The sequence below is a fragment of the Nerophis lumbriciformis genome, linkage group LG21 (genome assembly GCF_033978685.3).
Source record: "Nerophis lumbriciformis linkage group LG21, RoL_Nlum_v2.1, whole genome shotgun sequence".
Lineage (NCBI taxonomy): Eukaryota > Metazoa > Chordata > Actinopteri > Syngnathiformes > Syngnathidae > Nerophis > Nerophis lumbriciformis.
In genome coordinates this window covers 13,530,754-13,557,983 of record NC_084568.2, presented here as the reverse complement: position 1 = coordinate 13,557,983, position 27,230 = coordinate 13,530,754, and the positions used below count along the sequence as shown (strand labels likewise).

At 39.3% G+C, this 27,230-nt stretch overlaps 1 protein-coding gene across 1 annotated transcript in view; it reads right to left on the bottom strand.

Annotated features, from left to right (window-relative positions):
- The window catches only part of kcnn3 (potassium intermediate/small conductance calcium-activated channel, subfamily N, member 3), a 230,554-nt gene that overhangs the window by 65,179 nt on the left and 138,145 nt on the right, over nt 1–27,230 (bottom strand). The window contains exons 4-6 of the mRNA XM_061982918.2: nt 24,677–24,973; nt 22,415–22,536; nt 12,141–12,282 (exon numbers count right to left, since the gene is read on the bottom strand). Of these exons, the coding sequence (XP_061838902.1) occupies nt 12,141–12,282; nt 22,415–22,536; nt 24,677–24,973 (561 nt within the window). The remainder of the gene's footprint in view (nt 1–12,140; nt 12,283–22,414; nt 22,537–24,676; nt 24,974–27,230) is intronic.

Sequence of the window (27,230 nt, the reverse complement as noted above, 5' to 3'; positions counted from 1 at the left end):
GCTAAAACCACCAATCTGTTTCACTGGATTCAGAATAAAACCAAATTCTGTTTAACCCAACAATGTTAGTATTTGAATATTGTTACTTGAAGACTGATTCCTGGTTACAATTATACTGTTAAGAAAGTATTGTCTTATACTTTGCCTAAAATGAGAATGCATCATAATCAGTAGTGGCTGGTGAATTTTGTTTTAGGTGGGGCTGAAAGTTTGTAAACCAAACCCCTGTAGGGGCGTCATCCTCCCCCAGAATATTTCTTTGTGATTTTCACATACAAATATTGAAGATCTTTGGTCCTTCTCAACTCTGTGGTATGGACGACCTGGAGTTACAACTTGCTGGAAACCGCTATGTTCGGGACTGTTGTGCTATGATTATCACCGAAACCTGGCTTCACCCGGAAATACCCGATGCTAGCATGCAGCTAGCCGGGCGCACTCTGCTCCGCCAGGACAGAACTAAGGACTCCGGTAAGAGCAGAGGAGGGGGGCTCTGTATCTACGTGCATGAGAACTGGTGCAACAACGGGACAATCGCTGAACAGCACTGTTGCCCGGACGTGGAGTACATGTCTGTTAGATGTCGGCCTTTTTTTCTCCCGAGAGAGCTGTCTGTTGTTATCATCACGGCTGTGTATATTCCACCGGACGCCAAAGTAAACACAGCGCTCTCTCTTCTGCTGAACACCGTCAACGAACAGCAGCGGGCCCACCCCGACGGTGTTCATATCATAGCAGGGGATTTTAATAAGGCCAATCTGAAGACTGTACTCCCTAAGTTCTACCAGCACGTGAAGTGTTCTACAAGGGGCAAGAACACCCTGGACCACGTGTATACCAACATAAAGCACGCGTACAGAGCTACACCCCTCCCCCAGCTTGGACAGTCAGACCATCTTTCCCTCCTGCTCTCTCCTACCTACACCCCCATCAGACGCCAGGCCAGGCCTATCACAAAGACTGTTATGACCTGGCCTGACGATGCACTCCCCAAACTTCAGGACTGCTTCCAACACACAGACTGGGACCTCTTCCAACAACAGGAGCTGGAGACAGCCACAGGAACGGTGCTGGACTACATAAAGTTCTGCATCGGGAATGTGACTGTGGAAAAAACCATCCGGGTTTACCCCAACAAGAAACCCTGGATGACCAGCCAGGTCCGCACACTCCTCAGGGCCCGCGACGCAGCCTTCAGGTCAGGGGACAGGGCACTGTACAGTGTTGCTAGAGCCGACCTGAAGAGAGGGATTCAAAAAGCAAAGGCGGACCACAGGAGGTGCATAGAGTCCCATCTGTCCAGCAAAAACTCACGGAAGGTGTGGCGGGGCATTCATGACATCACGAACTTCAGAGGCTGCAATATGACAACTGCGGATCAGAGTGCGACACTGGCAGAGGAGCTTAACTGTTTCTTTGCCCGTTTCGAAACCCCCCAGCGACACTCATCTGCTCCAGCCCTGCCCCCGCCCCCACCGGGCTCCGGCGCCACTCCACTCACTGTACAGGAGCACAGTGTCAGACGAGTGCTCCTGGCTGTGAACCCCAGGAAGGCTACCGGACCAGACGGAGTACCTGGAAAGGTGCTCAGGACGTGCGCCCACCAGCTCGCTCCCCCCCTCACCAGGATCTTCAACCTCTCCCTGGCTCAGGCAGTCATCCCATCCTGCCTGAAGTCATCTACAATAATCCCGGTGCCGAAGAAGTCTCCCATCACCAACCTGAATGATTACCGACCAGTGGCCCTCACTCCGGTAATTATGAAGTGCTTCGAGCGACTTGTTCTCCAGCACATCAAGGACCATATCCCTCCAGACTTCGACCCCCACCAGTTCGCATACCGGGCGAACAGGTCCACAGAGGACGCCATCGCTGTTGCTCTCCACTCTGCTCTGAACCACCTGGAGCAGCAGCAGAGCTACGTCCGGATGCTCTCTGTGGACTATAGCTCTGCCTTCAATACAATAATCCCAGACAGACTCTGCAATAAACTGGACACTCTTGGCCTCCCCCCTCTCACAAACGCCTGGATAAGGGACTTCCTAACGGACCGACCCCAGAATGTGAGACTTGGCCCGCACCTCTCATCCTCCCGCACGCTGAGCATCGGCTCCCCACAGGGCTGCGTGCTGAGCCCCCTCCTCTACTGCCTTTACACCCATGACTGCAGTCCGGCCCACAGTGACAACCTTACCGTCAAGTTCGCCGACGATACCACAGTGGTCGGGCTCATCTCCAGGGGTGACGAGGCTGCCTACAGAGAGGAGGTCCTGAAACTGACGGCCTGGTCTTCGGAGAACAAACTCGCTCTCAACACCAGCAAGACCAGAGAGATCATCGTCGACTTCAGGAGGAGCAGCACCGACCCTGCCCCCCTCTACATCAACGGCGAGCGTGTAGAGAGGGTCCACACCTTCAGGTACCTTGGAGTCCACATCTCTAATGACTTCTCCTGGACAGTCAACACCACATCAATCATCAAGAAGGCTCAGCAGCGGCTACACTTCCTTAGAGTCCTCGGGAAGTACAACCTGAAGCCTGACCTGCTGCTGACCTTCTACCGCTCGTCCATCGAGAGCCTGCTGACCTACTGTATTACGGTATGGTACGGCAGCTGCACTGCAGCAGACAGGGAGAGGCTGCAAAGAGTGGTCAAGACGGCTCAGAAGATCATCGGCCGCCCTCTCCCCTCTCTGACGGACATCTACACCTCCCGCTGCCTCAACAGAGCCAGTGCCATCATCAAGGACAGCACCCACCCTGGCTCTGACCTGTTCCACCTGCTGCCCTCTGGGAAGCGCTACAGGTGCATTAAAACCAAAACAAACAGGCTAAAGAACAGCTTCTTCCCCAGGGCCATAACCATCCTGAACGGACTGCCCCATTGTCCCTCATAACTGCCTTCTCTTCGGTGCAATAACCCATTCCACCAACCACCCTGTTTTTGTTTTGTTTTTTTCATGTATATATTCATTTCACACCATATTCATCCTCAATCTCGTTACCTTGCGTAATGACAATAAAGCTGATTCTGATTCTGATTCTGAATATTATTTTCATAAAATACAACCAATAGTACGTTAATGTTAAATCTCACTTGTGAAAAGTAATCCCCCGATTCCTATTTTCAACAGTCCGCTCATTTGAGCAGGAAAACGCTGAACACCAGCCCGGCATCTTTGTTTTCTACCTTTCAACTGTCAGTTTAGGCTGCTCGCCGGCTCCTCATCAGCACTTCAAGATGGCGGTCAAATTGCTCACGTCACAGCAACCAATGCTGCGTCTACTTATAAGATGTCTATGGTTATAACGTAATTGCAAACACGGCAATCTGTTGCGTCCACTGCAGTTTGCTACCTTATTCATACTTTTTGTCAAGTGATTTTTTTTAAGCAGGGTTTCATGAGGTACCTATACATAACGTTACGTTAGTCAATGTATCACACACAGTAACGTAACGTTAGTCAATGTATCACACACAGTAACATTACGTTAGTCAATGTATCACACACAGTAACATTACGTTAGTCAATGTATCACACACAGTAACATTACGTTAGTCAATGTATCACACACAGTAACATTACGTTAGTCAATGTATCACACACAGTAACATTACGTTAGTCAATGTATCACACACAGTAACATTACGTTAGTCAATGTATCACACACAGTAACATTACGTTAGTCAATGTATCACACACAGTAACGTAACGTTAGTCAATGTATCACACACAGTAACATTACGTTAGTCAATGTATCACACACAGTAACATTACGTTAGTCAATGTATCACACACAGTAACGTAACGTTAGTCAATGTATCACACACAGTAACATTACGTTAGTCAATGTATCACACACAGTAACATTACGTTAGTCAATGTATCACACACAGTAACATTACGTTAGTCAATGTATCACACACAGTAACATTACGTTAGTCAATGTATCACACACAGTAACATTACGTTAGTCAATGTATCACACACAGTAACGTAACGTTAGTCAATGTATCACACACAGTAACATTACGTTAGTCAATGTATCACACACAGTAACATTACGTTAGTCAATGTATCACACACAGTAACATTACGTTAGTCAATGTATCACACACAGTAACGTAACGTTAGTCAATGTATCACACACAGTAACGTAACGTTAGACGGCAGTCAGCAGCACCGCGTATTTTAGCCACCTACAAAAAGACAAACATAGTCAAATAAAGGTCAGTTAAAATGTATACTATATTAAGAATATGTGTACATATTGCATAGGGTCCTGACATCTAAAAAGTACAACTCTGTTCATTGTTATGTTCATATATTTGTTATGTTTTTCATGTGTACGCACACATAAACACACATACAGTATGAGATGAGATCAATGAGATAAGGTAAGAACAGGATAGAAACTGCTGTGGAACTAGTTACAATGCAATATGCCATGGAAATACAATGTTAACACTTTTGTGCAAATAAATACAGTTGCACTTGTTTTTTTTCAAATGTGTTTATTCTGTAAAGGAATGAGTTACATGTTTAAAATGACTGGTTAATAGTGCTATTTTGAAGTGCAATGTCAGCACTATCTTTTTCCCTGCAATTTCAAATGCACTTGTTTTAATAAATAAATACAGCGTTTTAAAAACATACACAATCTGTGTAAATATATTAGTCTGTGGTTAAATGACTTGAAAGGACTCGAAACTCAAAATGCAGGACTTGGGACTTGACTTGAGACTTTCCAGTCTTGACTTTGGACTTGACTCGGACTTGCCCTGTCTTGACTCGGGACTTGAGGGTAAAGACTTGAGACTTACTTGTGACTTGCAAAGCAATGACTTGGTCCCACCTCTGGAAAATAGTGCATATTTTGTGTTTGTAATACAAAAATTAAACGTTCTATAAAAAAAAAGGTATTTAAAAACAAACATAAAAAGAATTCAAACTTATACATCTGAAATTGAGAATTAAGTGTTGAAAGTTAAAAAAAACAAAAAAACATTTTATTGTCAACACTTTCATGAGTGGGGTCCTTTTAGATAACCTATAAAAAAAATGTTTTAACTGTCATTGCTCAGAAATAATAATGAATCAAAATCAATGTTGTTATGAATTATTGATTTATTAAAGGTTCCAAATACTAAATAATGAATATTCCACTTGGAAATATTTTTTGGGGAAAATATTGCATATTTTGTGTTTGCAATAAAAAATAAAAAATAAAAAAACGTTTAATGAAAAAAAAGGCCTTAAAAACAAAATAAAAAAACATCAAAAGAATAAAAAATTATAATCGACAAATAGACCTTAAGTTGAGATTTAGGTGTTGAAAGTAAAAAAAATATATATATTGTATGATTTATTTTTAACACTTTTCTGAACCGGTTCCTTTTGGATCTCCAAGAATTTCAGTGGGATTTTTTTTTTTTTTTTTAAATGGTCATTTTTTAGAAAAGTACTGAAAAGTATCGAAATACATTTTGGTACCGGTACTAAAATATTGGTATCGGGACAACACTAAAATGGCGGGTTTTGGATTGTTATGGGTTTTCTGGGCGGAATTGTGTACTGCATTGTTGGCCACCTCGTACTTGCCATATTTTACAACTTAGAATGCATGAAAAAAGGTCTTACATAAGAATGATGAAAGATAGGCAAAATTCCATTAAAAAAGTGCAGTTCCCCTTTAAAGTTCTGAGCCTTAAGGCTCCTCCATTGACACCAGCTCATGTTCAATAATTCCTACTCAGTAATGCAGTGGATGTACGACACAGTGGCTTCAGTTACGTGAAAAAAAAAACATTTGAAAAAGCAACTCTACCGGGAAGTTGCATCCTATTGTTATATTCTGATTAAAAAAGCTCTCTCTTCTCTTTGAGCGCCGGATCATTCTGTCATTCAAGAAGCCTAATACGATTATGTAACGCATTAAAAAATGCATCACTCCCAATTGAGGCGCGCACCCACTGTGTGGCGTCTCTTTAGCGGCACACAGTCGCTCATTAGTCACCGTGTGCTACATGTCTTTCGAGAGAAGCAATCACAGCTAACATGTTTCCTTTCAATCCCATTTCCTCCACCTGACCTCCATGGAACCCTCAAAGGCTGAGTCACTTTCAAATGAACGGCATCATTGCCAAGCGTTTAAAGCGAGGGTGTCCAGAGTGTGGCCCTGGGGCCATTTGCGGCCCACGTCTACATTTTTAGCGGCCCGCAGCACATTCCTAAAGTACTATTACAAAACATGAGAAAGTGGAATAAAATAGCACACAGGTGACAGGTTGACTATAACACAAAGCTGCCATGCAGGCTGTTTTTCTCTTTAAAATTGCCATTGCTCAAAACATAATAATGAATCAAAGTCAATGTTGTTATGAATTATTGACTTATTGAAGGATCCAATTTCTTCACATCAAAAATCCCACTTTGAAACATTTTTTGGGGAATATATTGCATATTTTGGGTTTGCAATTTAAAAAAACGAAACATTTTATGACAAAAAAAGGCATTAGAAACAAAAAATAAATAAAAAAATTAAAAGTTAAAACTTATAATCGACAGATAGATCCCAAGTTGAGTATTAGGTGTTGGAATTAAAAAATTACAAATAAATAATTAAAATTAACTTTAAAAAATCTAAAAGGTTTTATGACAAAAAAGGCATTAGAAACAAAAAAAATAATACAATAACATTTTTCTTTAACTTATAATCGACAGATAGATCCAAAGTTGAGTATTAGGTGTTGAAATAATTTTTTTTTAAATAAATAATTAAAATTACCTTAAAAAAATCTAAATGTTTTATGACAAAAAAGGCATTAGAAACAAACAAAAAATAATAATTAAAAAAATTTAAACTTATAATCGACAGATAGATCCGAAGTTGAGTATTAGGTGTTGGAATTTAAAAATTCAAAATAAATAGTTAAAATTAACTTTAAAAAATCTAAATGTCTTATGACAAAAAATGCATTAGAAACAAAACAAAAAAACAATAACAAAAATTAAAACTTATAATCCGAAATTAAGTATTAGGTGTTGAAATATAAAAAAATTCAAAATAAATAATTAAAATTAACTTAAAAAAAATCAAAATCCTTTATGACAAAAAAGGCATTAGAAAAAAATATATATATATTTATAAAAAAAAAATCAAACTTATAATCGACAGATGGATCCCAAGTTGAGTATTAGGTGTTTGAATTAAACAATTTAAAATAAATAATTAAAATTAACTTAAAAAAAATCTAAATGTTTTATGACAAAAAAGGCATTAAAAACAAAACAAAAAAAACGTAAAAAAATATTAAAACTTAAAATCAACAGATAGATCCGAAGTTGAGTATGAGGTGTTGAAATAAAAAAATTTAAAATAACAAATTAAAATTAATTCAAAAAAATCTAAATGTTTTATGACAAAAAAGGCATTATAAACAAACAAACAAAAAACATAATATTACAACTTATAGTCGACAGATACATCTGAAGTGGAGTATTAAGTGTTGAAAGTTAAAAAAATAAAAAATAAGCTACAATTTATTTTCAACACTTTGATGAGAATTTTAGTGGGATTTTTTTTTTTAACTGTCATTGCTCAAAAATAATAATAAATCAAAATCAATGTTATGAATTATTGATTTATTAAAGGTTCCAAATACTCCACTTGGAAATATTTTTTGGGGAAAATATTGCATATTTTGTGTTTGCAATAAAAATAAAAACAAACGTTTAATGAAAATAAAGCCTTAAAAACAAAATGAAAAAACCTTAAATTGAGATTAAGGTGTTGAAAGTAAAAAAATGAAAAATAATGTATGACTTTTTTTTAGCTCTTTATGAGCAGGGTCCTTTTGGATCCCCGAAAATGTTTGTGGGATTTTTTTTTAACTGTCATTGCTCAAAAATAATAGAAAATCAAAATCAATGTTGTTATGGATTATTGATTGATTTATTAAAGGTGGAGATTTACGTGTGAAAATAAAAATAGAAAATAAATAATGTATGATTTATTTTTAACAATTTAATGAGCTGGGTCCTTTGGGATCCCTGAGAATTTCAGTGGAATTTTTTGTTTTGTTTTGAAATTTCTTTGCTCAAAAATAATAATTAATCAAAATCAATGTTATGAATTATTGATTTATTCAAGGCTCCAATTACTTCTACTTTGAATTTTTTTTGGGGGGGGGGGGGGAAATATTGCATATTATGTAATATGCAATAAAAAAATAAAACAGTCCATGACAAAAAATGCATTAAAAACATTTAAAAAAAAATACTTCTAATCGGCAGATAGATCTGAAATTTAGATTTAGGTGTTGAAAGTAAATATAAAAATAAAAATAACCTATAACATATTTTTAACACTTTATGAGCGGATCCTTTTGGATACCCGGGAATTTTTGTGTTTTTTGTTGACTAATTATTGAATTAGTAAAGGCTCCATTTCCATCAAATATTGATGGGAATATTTTTGGGAGAAAATATTGCGTATTTTGTGTTTGCAATAAAAAAGTATTTCTATGACAAAACAAACAAACAAAAAAAAACATTTAAAAAGTTCCTTATAATCGCCGAAATTGATCAAAGGTTGATGTGAGTGTTGAAAGTTTAAATATATATATATATATATATATATATATATATATATATATATATATATATATATATATATATATATATATATATATATATATTGTATGACCATCTAATTTACATCAAATATTTCACTTTGAATTTTTTGGAGGGAAAATATTGCAAAATTTTTGTTTTTGCAATAAAAACCAGTGTTTTCTTGAACAAAAAGAGCATAAATCATAGAAAAAATAAAATAAATAAAACTTTATATATCGACAGATGGATCTGAAGTTGATCTAGACCAGGGGTGTCAAACGTACGTATCGAGAGCCGGATCAGGCCTGCGAACAGGTTTTATCCAGCCCGCGAGATGAGTATGCTAAGTATAAAAATGAGCCGAAATTTTTGAATGAAAGAAACTGCTGTTCTAAATGTGTCCACTAGATGTTACAATAGCAATTATTTGTATCTTTGTAGATGATGCTACATATGTAAACAAAATAAATCACATGATGTTAGTGCACCAGTCGAGGAAAATGAGCAAACTACATAAATAACGTCCTGTAATATGATTTTTATATTATTTTTTTATCTTGATGGATTAAAAATTAACACCAATGTGTTGACTGATGAACAATATCACATCATTTATTCAGAAACTTTAAATAATGACAAATAAAGATAGAACACTATTAACCGCAACATGTAAGTGTAAAAAAAAAAAACAACTACAATATGATTTGTACATTTTCAGAATGTGCTTGTTCTATTTTTAAACAAAGAAAACAATCTGAAGTTGTGTTTATTTCTAAGTTATCATGCCGTGATTTTATCAGTCCGGCCCACTTGGGAGTAGATTTTTCTCCATGTGGCCCCTCGTCTAAAATGAGTTTGACACCCCTGGCATAAAACAAACAAACAAACAAACAAAAAATATTTAAAAAAATAAAAACTTTATTGACAGATTGATCTAAAGTTGATTTAAGTGTTGAAAGTAAAAAATAAATCATGTATAACTATCTAATTTACATCAAATATTTCACTTTGAAATTTTTGGAGGGAAAATGTTTTGTTTTTGCAATAAAAAACAGTGTTTTCTTGAACAAAAAGAGCACCATACCTTATTCTCTGCGTCCATACTGTGATTATTGTACTGTAAACGAGACCCACGGCTCACAGTGATCACTGTATTTTACTCTGCATTACTTTTAGCCTTTTATTTCCTACATTACTTTCTTGTTCCACACTGTGATCTTTGGAACTATTATTGTCCGATCCTTTTGTTTTCTACTTTGCTTTTATCTTTATTTTTATTTGTTATAATTTATTTTCCATTTTCTACACTTGTTTTTACCATGTCTTTTACTTAATCATGTATTTTACTGCTGTGAAGCAATTTGAGCTGCAATTATTGTGTGAAAAGTGCTATACAAATAAAGTTTATTATTATTAGAGATGTCCGATAATATCGGACTGCCGATATTATCGGCCGATAAATGCTTTAAAATGTAATATCGGAAATGACCAGTATTGGTTTCAAAAAGTAACATTTATGACTTTTTAAAACGCCGCTGTGTACACGGACGTAGGGAGAAGTACAGAGCGCCAATAAACCTTAAAGGCACTGCCTATGTGTGCCGGCCCAATCACATAATATCTACGGCTTTTCAGACACACACAAGTGAATGCAAAGCATACTTGGTCAACAGCCATACAGGTCACACTGAGGGTGGCCGTATAAACAACTTTAACACTGTTACAAATATGCGCCACACTGTGAACCCACACCAAACAAGAATGACAAACACATTTCGGAAGAACATCCGCACCGTAACACAACATAAACATAACAGAACAAATACCCAGAACCCCTTGCAGCACTAACTCTTCCGGGATGTTACAATATACACCCCCCGCTACCCGATACCCCCCCCCCCCAACCTCCTCATGCTCTCTCAGGGAGAGCATGTCCCAAATTCCAAGCTGCTGTTTGAGGCATGTTAAAAAAAATAATGCACTTTGTGACTCCAATAATAAATATGGCAGTGCCATGTTGGCATTTTTTTCCATAACTTGAGTTGATTTATTTTGGAAAACCTTGTTACATTGTTTAATGCATCCAGCGGAGCATCACAACAAAATTAGGCATACTAATGTGTTAATTCCACCACTGTATATATCGGTATCGGTTGATATCGGAATCGGTAATTAAGAGTTGGACAATATCGGAATTTCGGATATCGGCAAAAAAGCCATAATCGGACATCTCTAATTATTATTATTATTATTATTATTTTTATTATTATTATTATTATAAAACATAGAGAAAATAAAGTCAATAAAACTGTATATCGACAAGCGTGGAAAAAATAGTAACATTTGACTTGTTTTTTTTTTACATTTTTATGACTGACAATCATGGGTCCCCGGGGCCAAACTTTAGGGGACCCTGAAAGGTAAAAAAAAAACATTTAAAAATTAGAGATGTCCGATAATATCGGCCTGCATTTATCGGCCGATAAATGCTTTAAAATGTAATATCGGAAAATATCGGTATCGGTTTTTTTAATCATCAGTATCGTGTTTTTTTTTTTTTTTTTTTTTTTTAATTAATTCAACATAAAAAACACAAGATACACTTACAATTAGTGCACCAACCCAAAAAACCTCCCTCCCCCATTTACACTCATTCACACTCATTCACACAAAAGGGTTGTTTCCTTCTGTTATTAATATTCTGGTTCCTACATTATATGTCAATATATATCAATACAGTCTGCAAGGGATACAGTCCGTAAGCACACATGATTGTGCGTGCTGCTGGTCCACTAATAGTACTAACCTTTAACAGTTAATTTTACTAATTTTCATTAATTACTAGTTTCTATGTAACTGTTTTTATATTGTTTTACTTTTTTTATTCAAGAAAATGTTTTTAATTAATTAATCTTATTTTATTTAATGAATTTTTAAAAAAAAGGACCTTATCTTCACCATACCTGGTTGTCCAAATTAGGCATAATAATGTGTTAATTCCACGACTGTATATATCGGTATCGGTTGATATCGGTATCGGTAATTAAGAGTTGGACAATATCGGGATATCGGCAAAAAAGCCATTATCGGACATCCCTATTTAAAATCTATGTATTGCATTGGTTTTGAAAAATGAAAAAATTGCAAGATGGCCCCCGCACCCTTTGATTTTCCAGTGTGCGGCCCTCGGTGGAAAACAGACTGGGCAGAAGACGAGGAGGATGCAGTGGGGAGGGAAGGAACATGTGATGAATGGTGGAATGAAGAGAGTGGGAGGATGCGACACTGAAAAGGTGGCACCTTCATTACGTAACGAGGACATGCACGCACGCATTAATGAACATTAATGGGCTCCTAGTTGGCGCACCCACAAACCAACACGGGGGTCGGCTAATTCCAGACGAGGGTGGCCATATGGCACAGAGAGCGCCCGCTATAATCCGCTGACCTTTAAGCGAGGTGAAAACGGCGCAGAGGGAGAGAGAGAGGGAGAAGGGAGCCGGGGGCGAGAGATGTACTGACCATGATTCCAGTGAGCAGACACACGCCTTTGCCACAGTAAGTGTGAGGGACCATGTCTCCGTAGCCGATGGACAGGAACGTGATGGAAATCAGCCACATGGCGCCCAGGAAGTTGCTGGTCACGTCGTTCGGATCGTGATACCTGCACCATTAAAAGGGATCACAAAGTGGGACAGTTTTCAAACTGAAACTTGTCATAATGATAATAGCACATGTGCAAAGTACAAACCCCACACTGCAAAAAGTCAGTGTTCAAGATGGATGGATGGATGTTCAAAAACAAGAAAAATACAAAAATTAGGGGTATTTTATTTGAACTAAGCCAATAGAACAAGAAAATTCGGCTTGTCAAGACTTTCCAAATCTTCACCTAAACGAGAATATTTGAGCGTCCCGTTGGTCGGCATCCCACACTGCAAAAAGTCAGTGTTCAAAAACAAGAAAAAAAAAATACAAAAATTGGGGATATTTTATTTGAACTAAGCAAAATTATCTGCCAATAGAACAAGAAAAAATGGCTTGTCAAGACTTTCCAAAACAAGTAAAATTAGCTAACCTCAATGACACCCAAAAATACCTTAAAATAAGTATATTCTCACTAATAACAAGTGCACTTTTCTTGGTAGAAAAAAAAAAAAAAAAGAGACATTTTTGCTCAATATGTTGAAAAATATTCTTAAATGAAGTAAATGCTAGTGCCATTATCTTGACATAATGATATGCGCTCGGCATTACATTTCTTGAAACCAGCAAATGTATACTAAAAACTAGCACAAGTAGCAAAAAAGGCCGAGAAAGTTGAGGAATGCTCATCGAACACTTATTTTGGAACATCCCACAGGTGAACGGGCTAATTGGGAACAGGTGGGTGCCAAGATTGGGTATAAAAAGCAGCTTCCGTGAAATGCTCAGTCATTCACAAACAAGGATGGGGCGAGGGTCACCACTTTGTGAGCTAATGCGTGAGCAAATTGTACAACAGCTTAAGAACAACATTTCTCAACGAGTTATTGCATCTACGGTTCGCAATATCATCAAAAGGTTCAGAGAATCTGGAGAAATCACTGTACGTATGTGATAATATTACGGACCTTCGATCCCTCAGGCGGTACTGCATCAAAAAGCGATATCAGTGTGTAAAGGATATCACCACATGGGCTCAGGAACACTTCAGAAAACCACTGTCAGTAACTGCAGTTGGTCGCTACATCTTTAAGTGCAACTTAAAACTCTACTATGCAAAGCGAAAGCCATTTATCAACAACACCCAGAAACGCTGGGCCCAAGCTCTTCTATGATGGACTCATGCAAAATGGAAAAGTGTTCTGTGGTCTGACGAGTCCACATTTCAAATTGTTTTTGAAAACTGTGGACGTCGTGTCCTCCGTAACAAAGAGGAAAAGAACCATACGGACTGTTATAGGCGCAAAGTTGAAAAGCCAGCATCTGTGATGGTATGGGGGTGTATTGGTTCCCAAGACATGGGTAACTTACACATCTGTGAAGGCACCATTAATGCTGAAAGGTACATACAGGTTTTCGAGCAACATATGTTGCCATCCAAGCAACATCTTTTTCATGGACGCCCCTGCTTATTTCAGCAAGACAATGCCAAGCCACGTGTTACAACAGCGTGGCTTCATAGTAAAAGAGTGTGGGTACTAGACTGGCCTGCCTGTAGTCCAGACCTGTCTCCCATTGAAAATGTGTGGCACATTATGAAGCCTAAAATACCACAACGGAGACCCCAGGACTGTTGAACAACTTAAGCTGTACATCAAGCAAGAATGGGAAAGAATTCCACCTGAGAAGTAAACTCAGTAAACGTTTGGGAACATACGCTTTGATTAGATAGTTGACATGCACGTTTGAGCGCCGCTCTGAGACAAATTTGATTGCCGAAAATGACGCCAATTGTCCTAAATGTGCAGAGAAGTTGCAGGCATTGGACAAAGTTGCACGGAAGCGCATAATTCGTGGGGACTGGTTGGGTTTGCGTGAATTGGCGCGATCGCGACATTGCTAACAAATGACAATAACAACAAAATAAAACAATAAAATAAAAACCAGCAGAGCTGGAGACTTTTTTAGTAATGTTTTAAATATTTTATTCAGTTTTATTTGCTTTTATTAGCTATTGTATTTTTTCGTTTTGTTTTTTCAAACCTGTAAGTCAATTGTTCCTTTTTTTTTTATTAACCAGTTTATTCGTTGAGCTTTGTCATTTTTAACTAACTTTCACAGCACTTTGGGGCAGCTTGAGCTGTTGTTTTAAAGCAGTGGTTCTTAACCTTGTTGGAGGTACCGAACCCCACCCATTTCATATGCGCATTCACCGAACCCTTCTTTAGTGAAAAATAAAAATAAATTTTTTTTCAAATTAAAGACAAAGTTATATGTTTTTTTTACTGGTGCACAAAATGAACCGTGCATGAACATCACCTTGTTCAAAGAACAAAACCAACACAGTGCATGAACTCACAACAAATTACACACCTGCAAATCAGATGAAAAATTAGAGGGAACATTGTTTGGGGGTATCCATAATACGCTGATAGGGAGAAGTTTTTATTTACACGATGAGTCGGGTGTGTCTTGACCTTCGCGGTGGAGGCTCCGCCGAACCCCTGAGGCCGACTCACTCAACACCTAGGGATCGAACCCAGGTTAAGAACCACTGTTTTAAAGGATGATATTTGTCTATCTATCTGTCTATTACCTGACCACTTCTATGTTAGCTACCTCTCTTTGTTTATAATGTATATTTTCTGCTGGATCTACTCTCTATTTTACGCTTCAGCTGTTACATATACTGTAATATTGTACATGGTAATTGTTATATATTGTATATTATAATATAATAATGTAATATATCAGTATCTATTATATGTAAATATTACATATATGCATACTTGCCAACCCTCCCGGATTTTCCGGGAGACTCCCGAAATTCAGCGCCTCTCCCGAAAACCTCCCGGGACAAATTTTCTCCCGAAAATCTCCCGAAATTCAGGCGGAGCTGGAGGCCACGCCCCCTCCAGCTCCATGCGGACCTGAGTCCGCTTTCCCACAATATAAAGAACGTCTACAGTAAAGCAGTCCGTCTGCCGTAAACAGCAATGTTGTGACACTCTTAAACAGGACAATACTGCCATCTAGTGCATTTGATGAAAGCACTTTTGTGCGTGCCACACAGCAATGCATAATCAGAGAGGGTGTTCAGCATGGTTAGAAAGATAGTGACAGAGAATAGAACAAGGATGGACAATTCAACCCTTAACTCAACAATGAGTAGATGAGTGTTATGTGTGTGTATATGTGTAAATAAATGAACACTGAAATTCAAGTATTTCTTTTATATATATATATATATATATATATATATATATATATATATATATATATATATATATATATATAGCTAGAATTCACTGAAAGTCAATTATTTCTTATATATATATATATATATATATATATATATATATACATACATACATACATACATACATACATACATACATACATACATACATACATACATACATACATATATATATATATATATATATATATATATATATATATATATATATATATATATATATATCCATCCATCCATCCATTTTCTACCGCTTATTCCCTTCGGGGTCGCGGGGATATAGATATATATATATATATATATATATATATATATGAAATACTTGACTTGGTGAATTCTAGCTGTAAATATACTCCTCCCCTCTTAACCACGCCCCCAACCACGCCCCCGCACCCACCCCCCACCCCCCACCTCCCGAAATTGGAGGTCTCAAGGTTGGCAAGTATGCATATTGTATATTGCTACTATAGTACATTTTTAGTCTACTTTATACTTTTTGTTTTCGCCCTCTTTTTGTTCCCTTGTGTGCACGATCCTTTCCATCTTTACACTTTCCATCCTTTGTAAGTCAGCGACTGTGTGGAACAATTTCAACACAAAGTGCTGTAGAAAACAAAGCAAAACAGCCTGTCTCTAGCCTTTTTCTTTTTTTTTTTTTCATTCAATGCTGTCTACAGTCCTGAGGCTCTCTGACAAGCTGTTCCACAGGTGGAAACCATAATGGCTAAATGCCGCCTCACCGTGCGTCTTTGTTCTGGTATTTAGTAAAACCAAAAGGCCTGTGCCAGAAGACCTCAGGATTCGCGAGGTTTAATACAGCAGGTCAGATAGATAAGAAGGCGCAAGGCCATTAAGATATTCAAAAACTAATAATAGAACTTCAAAGTCGACCCTGAAGTGGACGGGGGAGCCAATGCAGCGACTTTAAAACTGGTGTAATGTGCTTCCGCCCTCTGGTCCTTGTTTTGTAATAATTTCAGACTTCTGATATTCTTTTTGGGAAGGCCACAGAGCAGGGCAGTACAATAGTCTAAACCAGTGTTTTTCAACCTTTTTTGAGCCGAGGCACATTTTTTTCCCACCAGCAGAAATCAATCAATCAATCAAGCAATGTTTACTTATATAGCCCTATATCACGAGTGTCTCAAAGGGCTGCACAAGCCACAACGACATCCTCGGCTCAGATCCCACATCAGGGCAAGAAAAAAACCTCAACCCAGTGGGATGACAATGAGAAACCTTTAAAGAATTAAACTCAGTTGACAGTAAAAAGTTGTTGTCGCAATTGTTGGATATGACTTTAAACCATAACCAAGCATGCATCACTATAGCTCTTGTCTCAAAGTAGGTGTACTGTCACCTGTCACATCACGCCATGCCTTATTTTGTGTTTTCCTGTGTGTAGTGTTTTAGTTCTTGTCTTGCGCTCCTATTTTGGTGTCTTTCCCTGTTTTGTTGGTGTTTTCCTGTAGCAGTTTCATGTCTTCCTTAAACGCTATTCCCCGCATCTGCTTTGTTTTAGCAATCAAGACTATTTAAGTTGTTGCTATCCTTCTTTGTGGGGTCATTGTTGATTGTCATGTCATGTTCGGATGTACATTGTGGACGCCGTCTTTGCTCCACAGTAAGTCTTTGCTGTCGTCCAGCATTCCGTTTTTGTTTACTTTGTAGCCAGTTCAGTTTTAGTTTCATTCTGCATAGCCTTCCCTAAACTTCAATGCCTTTTCTTAGGAGCACTCACCTTTTGTTTATTTTGGTATAATCATTAGATACGACGACAAACCCTTGTCGTCTCACACAACGTGTTCCCGACATCTACAAAGCAATTAGCTACCGGCTGCCACTTACTGATATGGAAGCGTATTACACGGTTACTCTGCCGAGCTCTAGACAGCACCGACACTCAACAACAACACATCATTTGCAGATTATAATTACTGGTTGCCAAAAAATATTTTTAACCCAAATAGGTGAAATTACATAATCTCCCACGGCACACCAGACTGTATCTCACGGCACACTAGTGTGCCGCGGCACAGTGGTTGAAAAACACTGGTCTAAACGACAGGGAATAAAAACATGCGATAGCGCCTCCGTGTTGGCCTGAGAGAGAAACGGGCGTAGTCTGGCTATGTTCTTAACATGATAAAAAACTATTTTTGATATGTGGGATAAAAGTTAAGTCGAAGTCAGCTAAATAAACACTGAAAAATGGCGTGTGGAGGGAAAGTGTAGTCAACGCTGCTCGTAGCAGGAAAAGTCACCGTCGCTGTCCATGGTACTGAAGACGAGCACCAGCGGACAGGGGCGGGGCATGTGCTGACGGCGAGACACAGCTGGCAGGTGATTAGATTTCACAGGTGGTACGTGTTAATCTAATCATCTGTTGTCTTTAACAGTAAGCGGCCGGGAGCAGAGGATAAGAGAGGATTGGGAGTGACGGTAACGTCACAACATTTTTTGAAAATCTTGTGACAAACATTAAAACTTTGTTCAACCTGCACGCTTGGCTCTTGCGCCGTGTCTACAGTGGAGCTGCTAGGAAGCGACTTCCACATGGCGCCTTCATTCAATTGTACGCCAAAGAACCCCTTCATTAAAGTACAGTGTTTTATTTTCCTATGTCCAAACACAGTGTTGCTGTTCAAATTGTGTGGAATCTTATAGTGGCCACAAATATTAAATATACTAGGTTAATAAAACCTCTCCCTTGTTTCTAATGATTACTTAGGTCTACTATGCTACTGTATTTTAATTGTTGGAGAGCCAATGAGGTAGTACTAAGTTTGAGAACCACTGCAATGCACAATAGTGGGACCTCAGTGACAAAGCATGTAAAAATAAATTGTAAAAAATAGCATAGTGTGGTATTTTTCACAGCAGTTGTTTGTCAGCAAAGTTGGTAGTGTATCGTTTCTTTGTTTATCTACTTCTGAGACAACAACTAGGCAATATGGGAAAGTATCCTTTGGTTAATAAACTTATTTAAATGCATAAGTGCCCTGCTGGTGGGAAGCCCTCATTTGGTTGGCATCCAAGTTTAATTGGCATTCTCTTCCCTCCACAAGCCAAACCCGGCGAAGGGCACAGACTCGCGTGTCAAACCCGGCGACTTTGTCATGGAGCAGAACGAGTTTGTGTGGCACACGTTCAAACATTTACATAACGTGCTGCGCGTGTACCAATCCTTTTTTTTATTTGTGTGACAATCTGATCTGGACCAGGTCGGTTGCTATGGCAACAGTGTTGCGTGTAGAAGGAGCGTGGATTTTGGGAGTCATAGAGCTGCAGCTACAGTATGTGTTATATATCAGGGGTGCCCAAACTTTTTGACTTGGGGACCGCATTGGGCTAAAATAAAATTTTGTTAGACGGCCTGTAAAGTAACTGACCATATATATATATATTATGTATATTAGGGTTGTACGGTATACCGGTATTAGTATTGTACCACGATACTAATGAATTACCATACATACATACATATTGCTGGGTATTGTGGCCAAACAGCTCCATTTTTGTTTCATCTGACCACAGAACTTTTCTCCAGAAGGTCGTATCTTTGGCCATGTGATGTCAGATGAAACACAAAGTGAGCGGTTTGGCCACAATACCCAGCAATATGTTTGGAGGAGAAAAGGTGAGGCCTTTAATCCCAGCAACACCATGCCTACCGTCAAGCATGGTGGTGGTAGTATTATGCTCTGGGCCTGTTTTGCTGCCAATGGAACTGGTGCTTTACAGAGAGTAAATGGGAGGATTACCTCCAAATTCTTCAGGACAACCTAAAATCATCAGCCCGGAGGTTGAGCCTTGGGTGCGGTTGGATGTTCCAACAGGACAATGACCCCAAACACACGTCAAAGGTGGTAAATGAATGGCTAAATCAGGCTAGAATGAAGGTTTTAGAATGGCCTTCCCAAAGTCCTGACTTTAAACGTGTGGACAATGCTGAAGAAACAAGTCCATGTCAGAAAACCAACAAATTTAGCTGAACTGCACCAATTTTGTCAAGAGGAGTGGTCAAAAATTCAAGCAGAAGCTTGTGGATGGCTACCAAAAGCGCCTTATTGAAGTGAAACTTGCCAAGGGACATGTAAGCAAATATTAACATTGCTGTATGTATACTTTTGACCCAGCAGGTTTGCTCACATTTTCAGTAGACCCATAATAAATTCATAAAAGAAGCAAACTTCATGAATGTTTTTTGTGACCAACAAGTATGTGCTGCAATCACTCTATCACAAAAAAAATAAGAGTTGTAGAAATGATTGGAAACTCAAGACAGCCATGACATTATGTTCTTTACAAGTGGATGTAAACTTTTGACCCCGACTGTATGTTATGATGCACATGATTTAATGAAAATAATACTTCACCCTACCCTATATACGTGTGTGAGTGTATTTATACACACACACACACACACACACACACACACACACACACACACACACACGCACACGCGCACGCGCACACACACACACACACACACACACACACACACATTTAAACAGTGTACATGTTTTAAATATAAGTCATGACACTTTTGGAGAGGGTAAGATGTGGTTTAATTAGCAATTTGGGAAAACCTCCAGAATCTAATATCTTGCAGACAGACTACCAAAAAAAAAAAATGGTTATAAAAGGGACTGTGGACTCAAAGAAGTGATTAAAAGTAGATTGAAATCATTATAGGCCATTTTTTTAGAAGCAGGCTGTAAGCACTGGCTGGTTGAATTCATGGCTTAGATTTTCATTTGTTTCCTGTTTGGGACTTTTATTTTAGTATTTTAACTTTCCATGTTGCACCTGAGGCTATTTTTTTTTGGTTTGCGCATCATTGTTTTGATACACCTTCTACAATGCGTGGTCATCTTTATGCTGCTTTTTTACCCCTTTTCTTTCCACTGCATCCTAGTGAGCTTTAGTCAAGAGTACCTGCTTGTATTTTGTATGTATTTTCTCCAAATTAAACAACCATTGATTGCAACTGCCACAAGGTCGGCGCATCAATCTCGACCAAATCATGCCACCGGCACCAGTATCGCATATGCAAAATATGTCCCCTTCACATATTACTGCGAGAACATCATTTTAAAAGCCCATTTATACATAAAGTACTTCAGGTGTCCACATAGTCGAACCGGGTCTCAGCACAGTCATTCCTGAAGAATTGCATCATTATGGAAAATAAACACACTTTTAAAGGGGAATTGAATTTTGGGGGGGGAATTTCATTTCAATCATTCACTATTCTTATGTAAGACAAGAACAGATATGTTTTCTTTATGCATTCTAACTCGTAAATAAACGCTAGCAAGAGTCAGCTAACAATGGAGATAATGGGCTTTACTCCTATAAATCCAAAAACCTCCATCAACATTTTATGTACAGTATACAGTCGCGATCAAAAGTTTACATACACTTGTAAAGGACATCATGTAATGGATGTATTGAGTTTCCAATACTTTCTACAACTCTTACTTGTTTGTGATAGAGTGATTGGAGCACATACTTGTTGGTCACAAAAAACATTCATGAAGTTTGGTTCTTTTATGAATTTATTATGGGTCTACTGAAAATGTGAGCAAATCTGCTGGGTCAAAAGTATACATACAGCAATGTTAATATTTGCTTACATGTCCCTTGGCAAGTTTCACTGCAATAAGGCGCTTTTGGTAGCCATCCACAAGCTTCTGGTTGAATTTTTGACCACTCCTTTTGACACAATTGGTGCAGTTCAGCTAAATGTGTTGGTTTTCTGACATGGACTTGTTTCTTCAGCATTGTCCACACATTTAAGTCAGAACTTTGGGAAGGCCATTCTAAAACCTTAATTCTAGCCTGATTTAACCATTCCTTTACCACTTTTGACGTGTGTTTGGGGTCATTATCCTGTTGGAACACCCAACTGCGCCCAAGACCCAACCTCCGGGCTGATGATTTTAGGTTGTCCTGAAGAATTTGGAGGTAATCCTCCTTTTCCATGTACAACTTTCTCCTTCTTTGTCTCATTTTGTCCACCAAACGTTTTATGCTGTGCGTGAATGCAGAAAAAGGTGAGCTTTGTTGATGTTATTGATTTGTTGGAGTGCTAATCAGCCATATTTACCAGCTCAGTGGCCGCAAAATATGACATATTACCAGTTTAAAAACATTGCGAAATGCATTAAAACATTTTTAAAAAACTTGCAAAAAAAACCTGCTCAGTAGTCTTGTGGTTAGAGTGTCCACCCTGAGACTGGGAGGTCGTGAGTTCAAACCCCGGCCGAGTCATACCAAAGACTATAAAAATGGGACCCATTACCTCCCTGCTTGGCACTCAGCATCAAGGGTTGTAATTGGGGGTTGAATCACCAAAAATGATTCCCGAGCGCAGCCAACGCTGCTGCTCACTGCTCCCCTCGCCTCCCAGGGGGTGGAACAAGGGGATGGGTCAAATGCAGAGGGTAATTTCACCACACCTAGTGTGTGTGTGACTCTCTGTGGTACTTTAACTTTAATTACAGGAGTTCACATTATAGTTCATCAATATCATCAAATGTATGACATGTTAAGAAAAACAAAAACAAAAAAAGGATTCGATTGCACCAATCAACATGAAAAATCAACACAGGTATAAAATGCATGAAATTACACAAATGGTTTTGGTTTAAGGTTATTCCTTCAACAATGGTCATTTCCACTACGCTAAATACCTTGGCATTTTTTTCTTGAAGGCCGATTTGACTCTTATTGGACGAGTATTGAGCGGCAAATTGATCCAATAAGCTTGTCTTGCTCTACATCAAGAGTGTGAATGATCGGCAGAATTCCACCAAAAAAAATGTGGTTCCCCTTTAACCGTGCCAATCAATCGCCTTATCGCCCTGTTGCGTGTCGCCACACTGACCTCTCGCACACTCGCACGGTCCAAGCGGCGATGATCCACAGAGAGATGCTGAAGACCAGCAGCACCGTCCCAGGGCAGATGGTCATGAGGGTTTTCATCACAAAGCGCGTGTTGAAATGCACCTGCAACACACATTTAATCATTTGTTCACTTGTGGACAAAAAGATCAGAGTTGGGACAGTTACCTTTATAATCGCACAGAATGACATCAAGACTCCAACGTACATCCCCTCCAAAAACAGAATACACCTGAGTGTCCGCCCTGAGATCGGTGGGTCGTGAGTTCAAACCCCCGGCTGAGTCATACCAAAGACTATAAAAATGGGACCCAGTACCTCCCTGCATCAAGGGTTGGAATTGGGGGTTAAATCACCAAAAACGATTCCCGAGCGCGGCCACCGCTGCTGCTCACTGCTCCCCTCACCTCCCATCGGGTGGAACAAGAGGATGAGTCAAAAGCAGAGAGTAATTTCACCACTCATAGTGTGTGTGTGACTATCAGTGGTACTTTAACTTTACACGTATCTCTTATGTTTGACTGCCATCTACGGGTCACACTTATCATTACCACCATGTACCAAATACAATTGCTTCGAGGTCGGTAAGAAAAACCAGAATTATTTCGTACATTAGGCGCACCGGATTATAAGGCGTACTGTCCAGTTTTGAGGGGGAAAAAAGGTTTTAAGCGCGTCTTATGCTCTGGAAAATACGGTATCTGCAGCTTAAACCGGTGCGGTGCGGCTAATATATTGGGAAAAAAAATGTTTCTTCCGGAATTTTGTGGGTGCGGCTAATTTACCGGTGCGCTCTATAGTCCGAAAAATACGGTATATTGAAAAATATTTTTTTTCTTACAAAATGTAGTGGGTGTGGTTAATTTACTGGTGTGCTCTATAGTCTGGAAAATACGGTATATCGGAAAAAAAAAAAATTCTTCCAAAATTTAGTGGGTGCGCTCTATAGTCCAGACAATACTGTATATTACAAAAAAAAAAGTTCTTCCAAAATTTAGTGGGTGCGCCTAATTTACAGGTGCGATCTATAGTTCGGAAAATACGGTATATTGAACTTTTTTTTTTTCTTCCAAAATTTAGTGGGTGCGGCTAATTTACAGGTGCGCTCTATAGTCCGGAAAATACGGTATATTGAACTTTTTTTTTTTTCTTCCAAAATTCAGTGGGTGCGGCTAATTAACCGGTGCACTCTATAGTCCGGAAAATACGGTATATTTAATTATTTTTTCTTCTTCCAAAATTTAGTGGGTGCGGCTGATTTACCGGTGCGCTCTATAGTCCGGAAAAGACGGTATATAGAAAAATATTTTTTCTCTTCCAAAATTTAGTGGGTGCGGTTAATTTACCGGTGCGCTCTATAGTCCGGAAAATACGGTATATTAAAAAAAAAAAATTCTTCCAAAATTTTGTGGGTGCGGTTAATTTACCGGTGCGCTCTATAGTCCAGAAAATACGGTATATTGAAAAAAAAATGTTTTCTTCCAAAATCTTGTGGGTGCGCTTAACTTACCTGTGTGCTCTATAGTCCAGAAAATACGGTATAGTGAAAAATAATTTTTTTGTTCCAAAATTTTGTGGGTGCGCTTAATTTACCGGTGCGCTCTTTAGTCCAGAAAATACGGTATATTGAAAAATATTTTTTCTCTTCCAAAATTTAATGGGTGTGGTTAATTTACCGGTGCGCTCTATAGTCCAGAAAATACGGTATATTGAAAAAAAAAAAAATTCTTCCAAAATTTTGTGGGTGCGCTTAATTTACCTGTGTGCTCTATAGTCCGGCAAATACGGTATGTTAAAAAAAAAAAATGTCTTCCAAAATTTTGTGGGTGTGCTTAATTTACCGGTGCGCTCTATAGTCCAGAAAATACGGTATATAAAAAAAAAAAAAATATTCCAAAATGTAGTGGGTGCGGTTAATTTACCGGTGCGCTCTATAGTCCAGAAAATTTGGTATATTGAAAAATTATTTTTTTCTTCCAAAATTTTGTGGGTGCGGCTAATTTACCGGTGCGCTCTATAGTCCAGAAAAGCCGGTAATCTCGTGTTTCCATCTCACAACCTACTGTGTTATGAAGGATTCACGTTTCCATCTCACAACCTACTGTGTTATGAAGGATCACCGCAGCTTAAGTCTCCTGTGCGCCGCAAAGGGAGGAATTGTAAAGCCGGAGCAAGAAAACACAGATCTCATTTGAACTCAAGAGCTCTTGACCACATCAATTCCTCCCCCAGAAAGAGGCCTGACCTTATTTAGCGCCCCTATACTCCTGGACGAGGCGTCGGTGAAGAGTTTGCTGTGCAGGAGCATGACCCTGGCGATGAGGTAGAGGCGCAGGAACATGGGCACGCTCAGCACCATGTCCAGGTCCGCCTCGGCCTGCGACGGCGCGTAGGAGAAGGCCAGCCGCGCCCGCCACTGGAACTTAAAGTCCCCGGGCACCGGGTGCACGGCGGACACCAGCAGCTCCAGGGCGATGAGCAGGACCCTCTCCATCGTCATGGCGATGCGCCAGTCGTCGGCACCGTTGTCGATGACAAACAGCTGCGGAAAGACGGAGCGAGAAGAGGAGTCCGATTATCAGTCAGTACACATGATGGATGATTTAAGGAACTGGGTGCTATTTTTGACGGGGTAAATGCTTCTTAATCATCGTCCATTCAGCCTCAGTGCGGGCTCATTAGCTCGGCTCTTGTGCTCCGAGCCTTGCAAAGTCACCGTGGCTGTTAGGCAGATAAAAAAACATAACAAGCGATCCTAATCGCGGTACTCCCTGAAAGGGAGCGCCACGAGCGCCCGGACTAATTGCTGTCCTCCTCCCTGCATGTTTTCTGTCGCTAATTGCGGCGTTCGTCTTGATGCTGTTGTGAGAGTCGCTGCTGCAGGGAAAAGGTTTCATTACAGGGAGGTGCTGATGAGAGGGGAAGGCGGCGGGAAAGAGACGCGCGAGGGGATAATTATAGAGACGCAAATTTCAAATTTCAACACAAACCGTTTGGATTTTCAACTGGAAATGACGGGAATTAGGAATGCCAATGGGTGAGAGGACGGCAGCCCACCACATATATATTTGGACATGAATAAACACTTTATAATGGGACTCTCTGTCCATATCGTGACTCTCCGCTTTTTAACATACCTCATATTCGTCTGCCAGAGAATAAGATGAAGTGGCAAGAAGAGTCAGTGTTGCCAACTTGGCGACTCTCTCTCTCTCTCTATATATATATATATATATATATATATATATATATAAAAAAAAATTTTTTTATACAGTATATTGCCAAAAGTATTACGCCACTCATCCAAATGATGAGAATCAGGTGTCCTAATCACTTGGCCGGGTGTATAAAAACAAGCACTTAGGCATGGAGACTGTTTCTACAAACATTTGTGAAAGAATGGGCCGCTCTCAGTGATTTCCAGCGTGGAACTGTCATAGGATGCCACCTGTGCAACAAATCCAGTCGTGAAATGTCCTCGCTCCTAAATATTCCAAAGTCAACTGCCGGCTTTATTATAAGAAAATGGAAGAGTTTGGGAACAACAGCAACTCAGCCACCAAGTGGTAGGCCAGGTAAACTGACAGAGAGGGTGGAGGAGGAATTATGGTGTGGGGTTGTTTTTCCAGGAGTTGGGCTTGGCCCCTTAGTTCCAGTGACAGGAACTTGGAATGCTCCAGGATACCAAAACATTTTGGACAATTCCATGCTCCCAACCTTGTGGGAACAGTTTGGAGCGTGCCCATTCCTTTTCCAACATGACTGTGCACAAAGACATGGATGACAGAGTCTGGTGTGGATGAACTTGACTGGCCTGCACAGAGTCCTGACCTGAACCCGATAGAACATCTTTGGGATGAATTAGAACGGAGGCTGAGATCCAGGCCTTCTGGACCAACATCAGTGTGTGACCTCACCAATGCGCTTTTTTGAAGAATGGTGGAAAATTCCTATAAACACACTCCGCAACCTTGTGGACAGCCTTCCCAGAAGAGTTGAAGCTGTAATAGCTGCAAAAGGTGGACCGACATCATATTGAACCTTATGGGTTAGGAATGGGATGGCACTTCAAGTTCATATGTGAGTCAAGACAGGTGGCCAAATACTTTTGGCAATATAGTGTATTTTTAACCCACTTTGTGTCCCTCTCACAATGTCATTTCTCTCTCCTGCAGCATCAATTACAACTACATGCACATGCATCATTAGCAGTCATGCAAATCACACGATGACGTCATCAAACGCTGGTTTCCAATGGCTGTGTGTGTGAATCTGGTCCTTCAACAGTCCAACACAATCTAACTCTGTGTTTTAAGGACAGAGTATTTATCCCACAATGGGGAAATTATGTGGTTACAGTGCAGATACAAAAAGTCCACAATAAATAAGGTAAACATACAAACAAGAGGGAACACAAATTGCATAGAATAAATTAAAAGCACATAAAAAATGTGTTAGTACGTGTTTGCTCTTAGAATACGCTGCAGCTTGGTTATTATACAGGTTACGGTATGTAAATGAAGTATTTCTGGCGGTTTTTGAATGCATTTTTTAAAGTTATTTAGAGGTAGAATCGATTGCTCCCATTAGCTGCATTGCTAGCCACCAAGAATGAGTCGATTTTTACATGTTAGAACAAGGTTTGTCAAACTAATTTAAATCTACTCCCTAGTGGGCCACACTGGTAAAATCACAGCACGATAACTTAGAAATAAAGACAACTTCAGATTGTTTTCTTTGTTTAAAAATAGAACAAGCACATTCTGAAAATGTACAAATCCTAATGTTGTTGGGGTTTT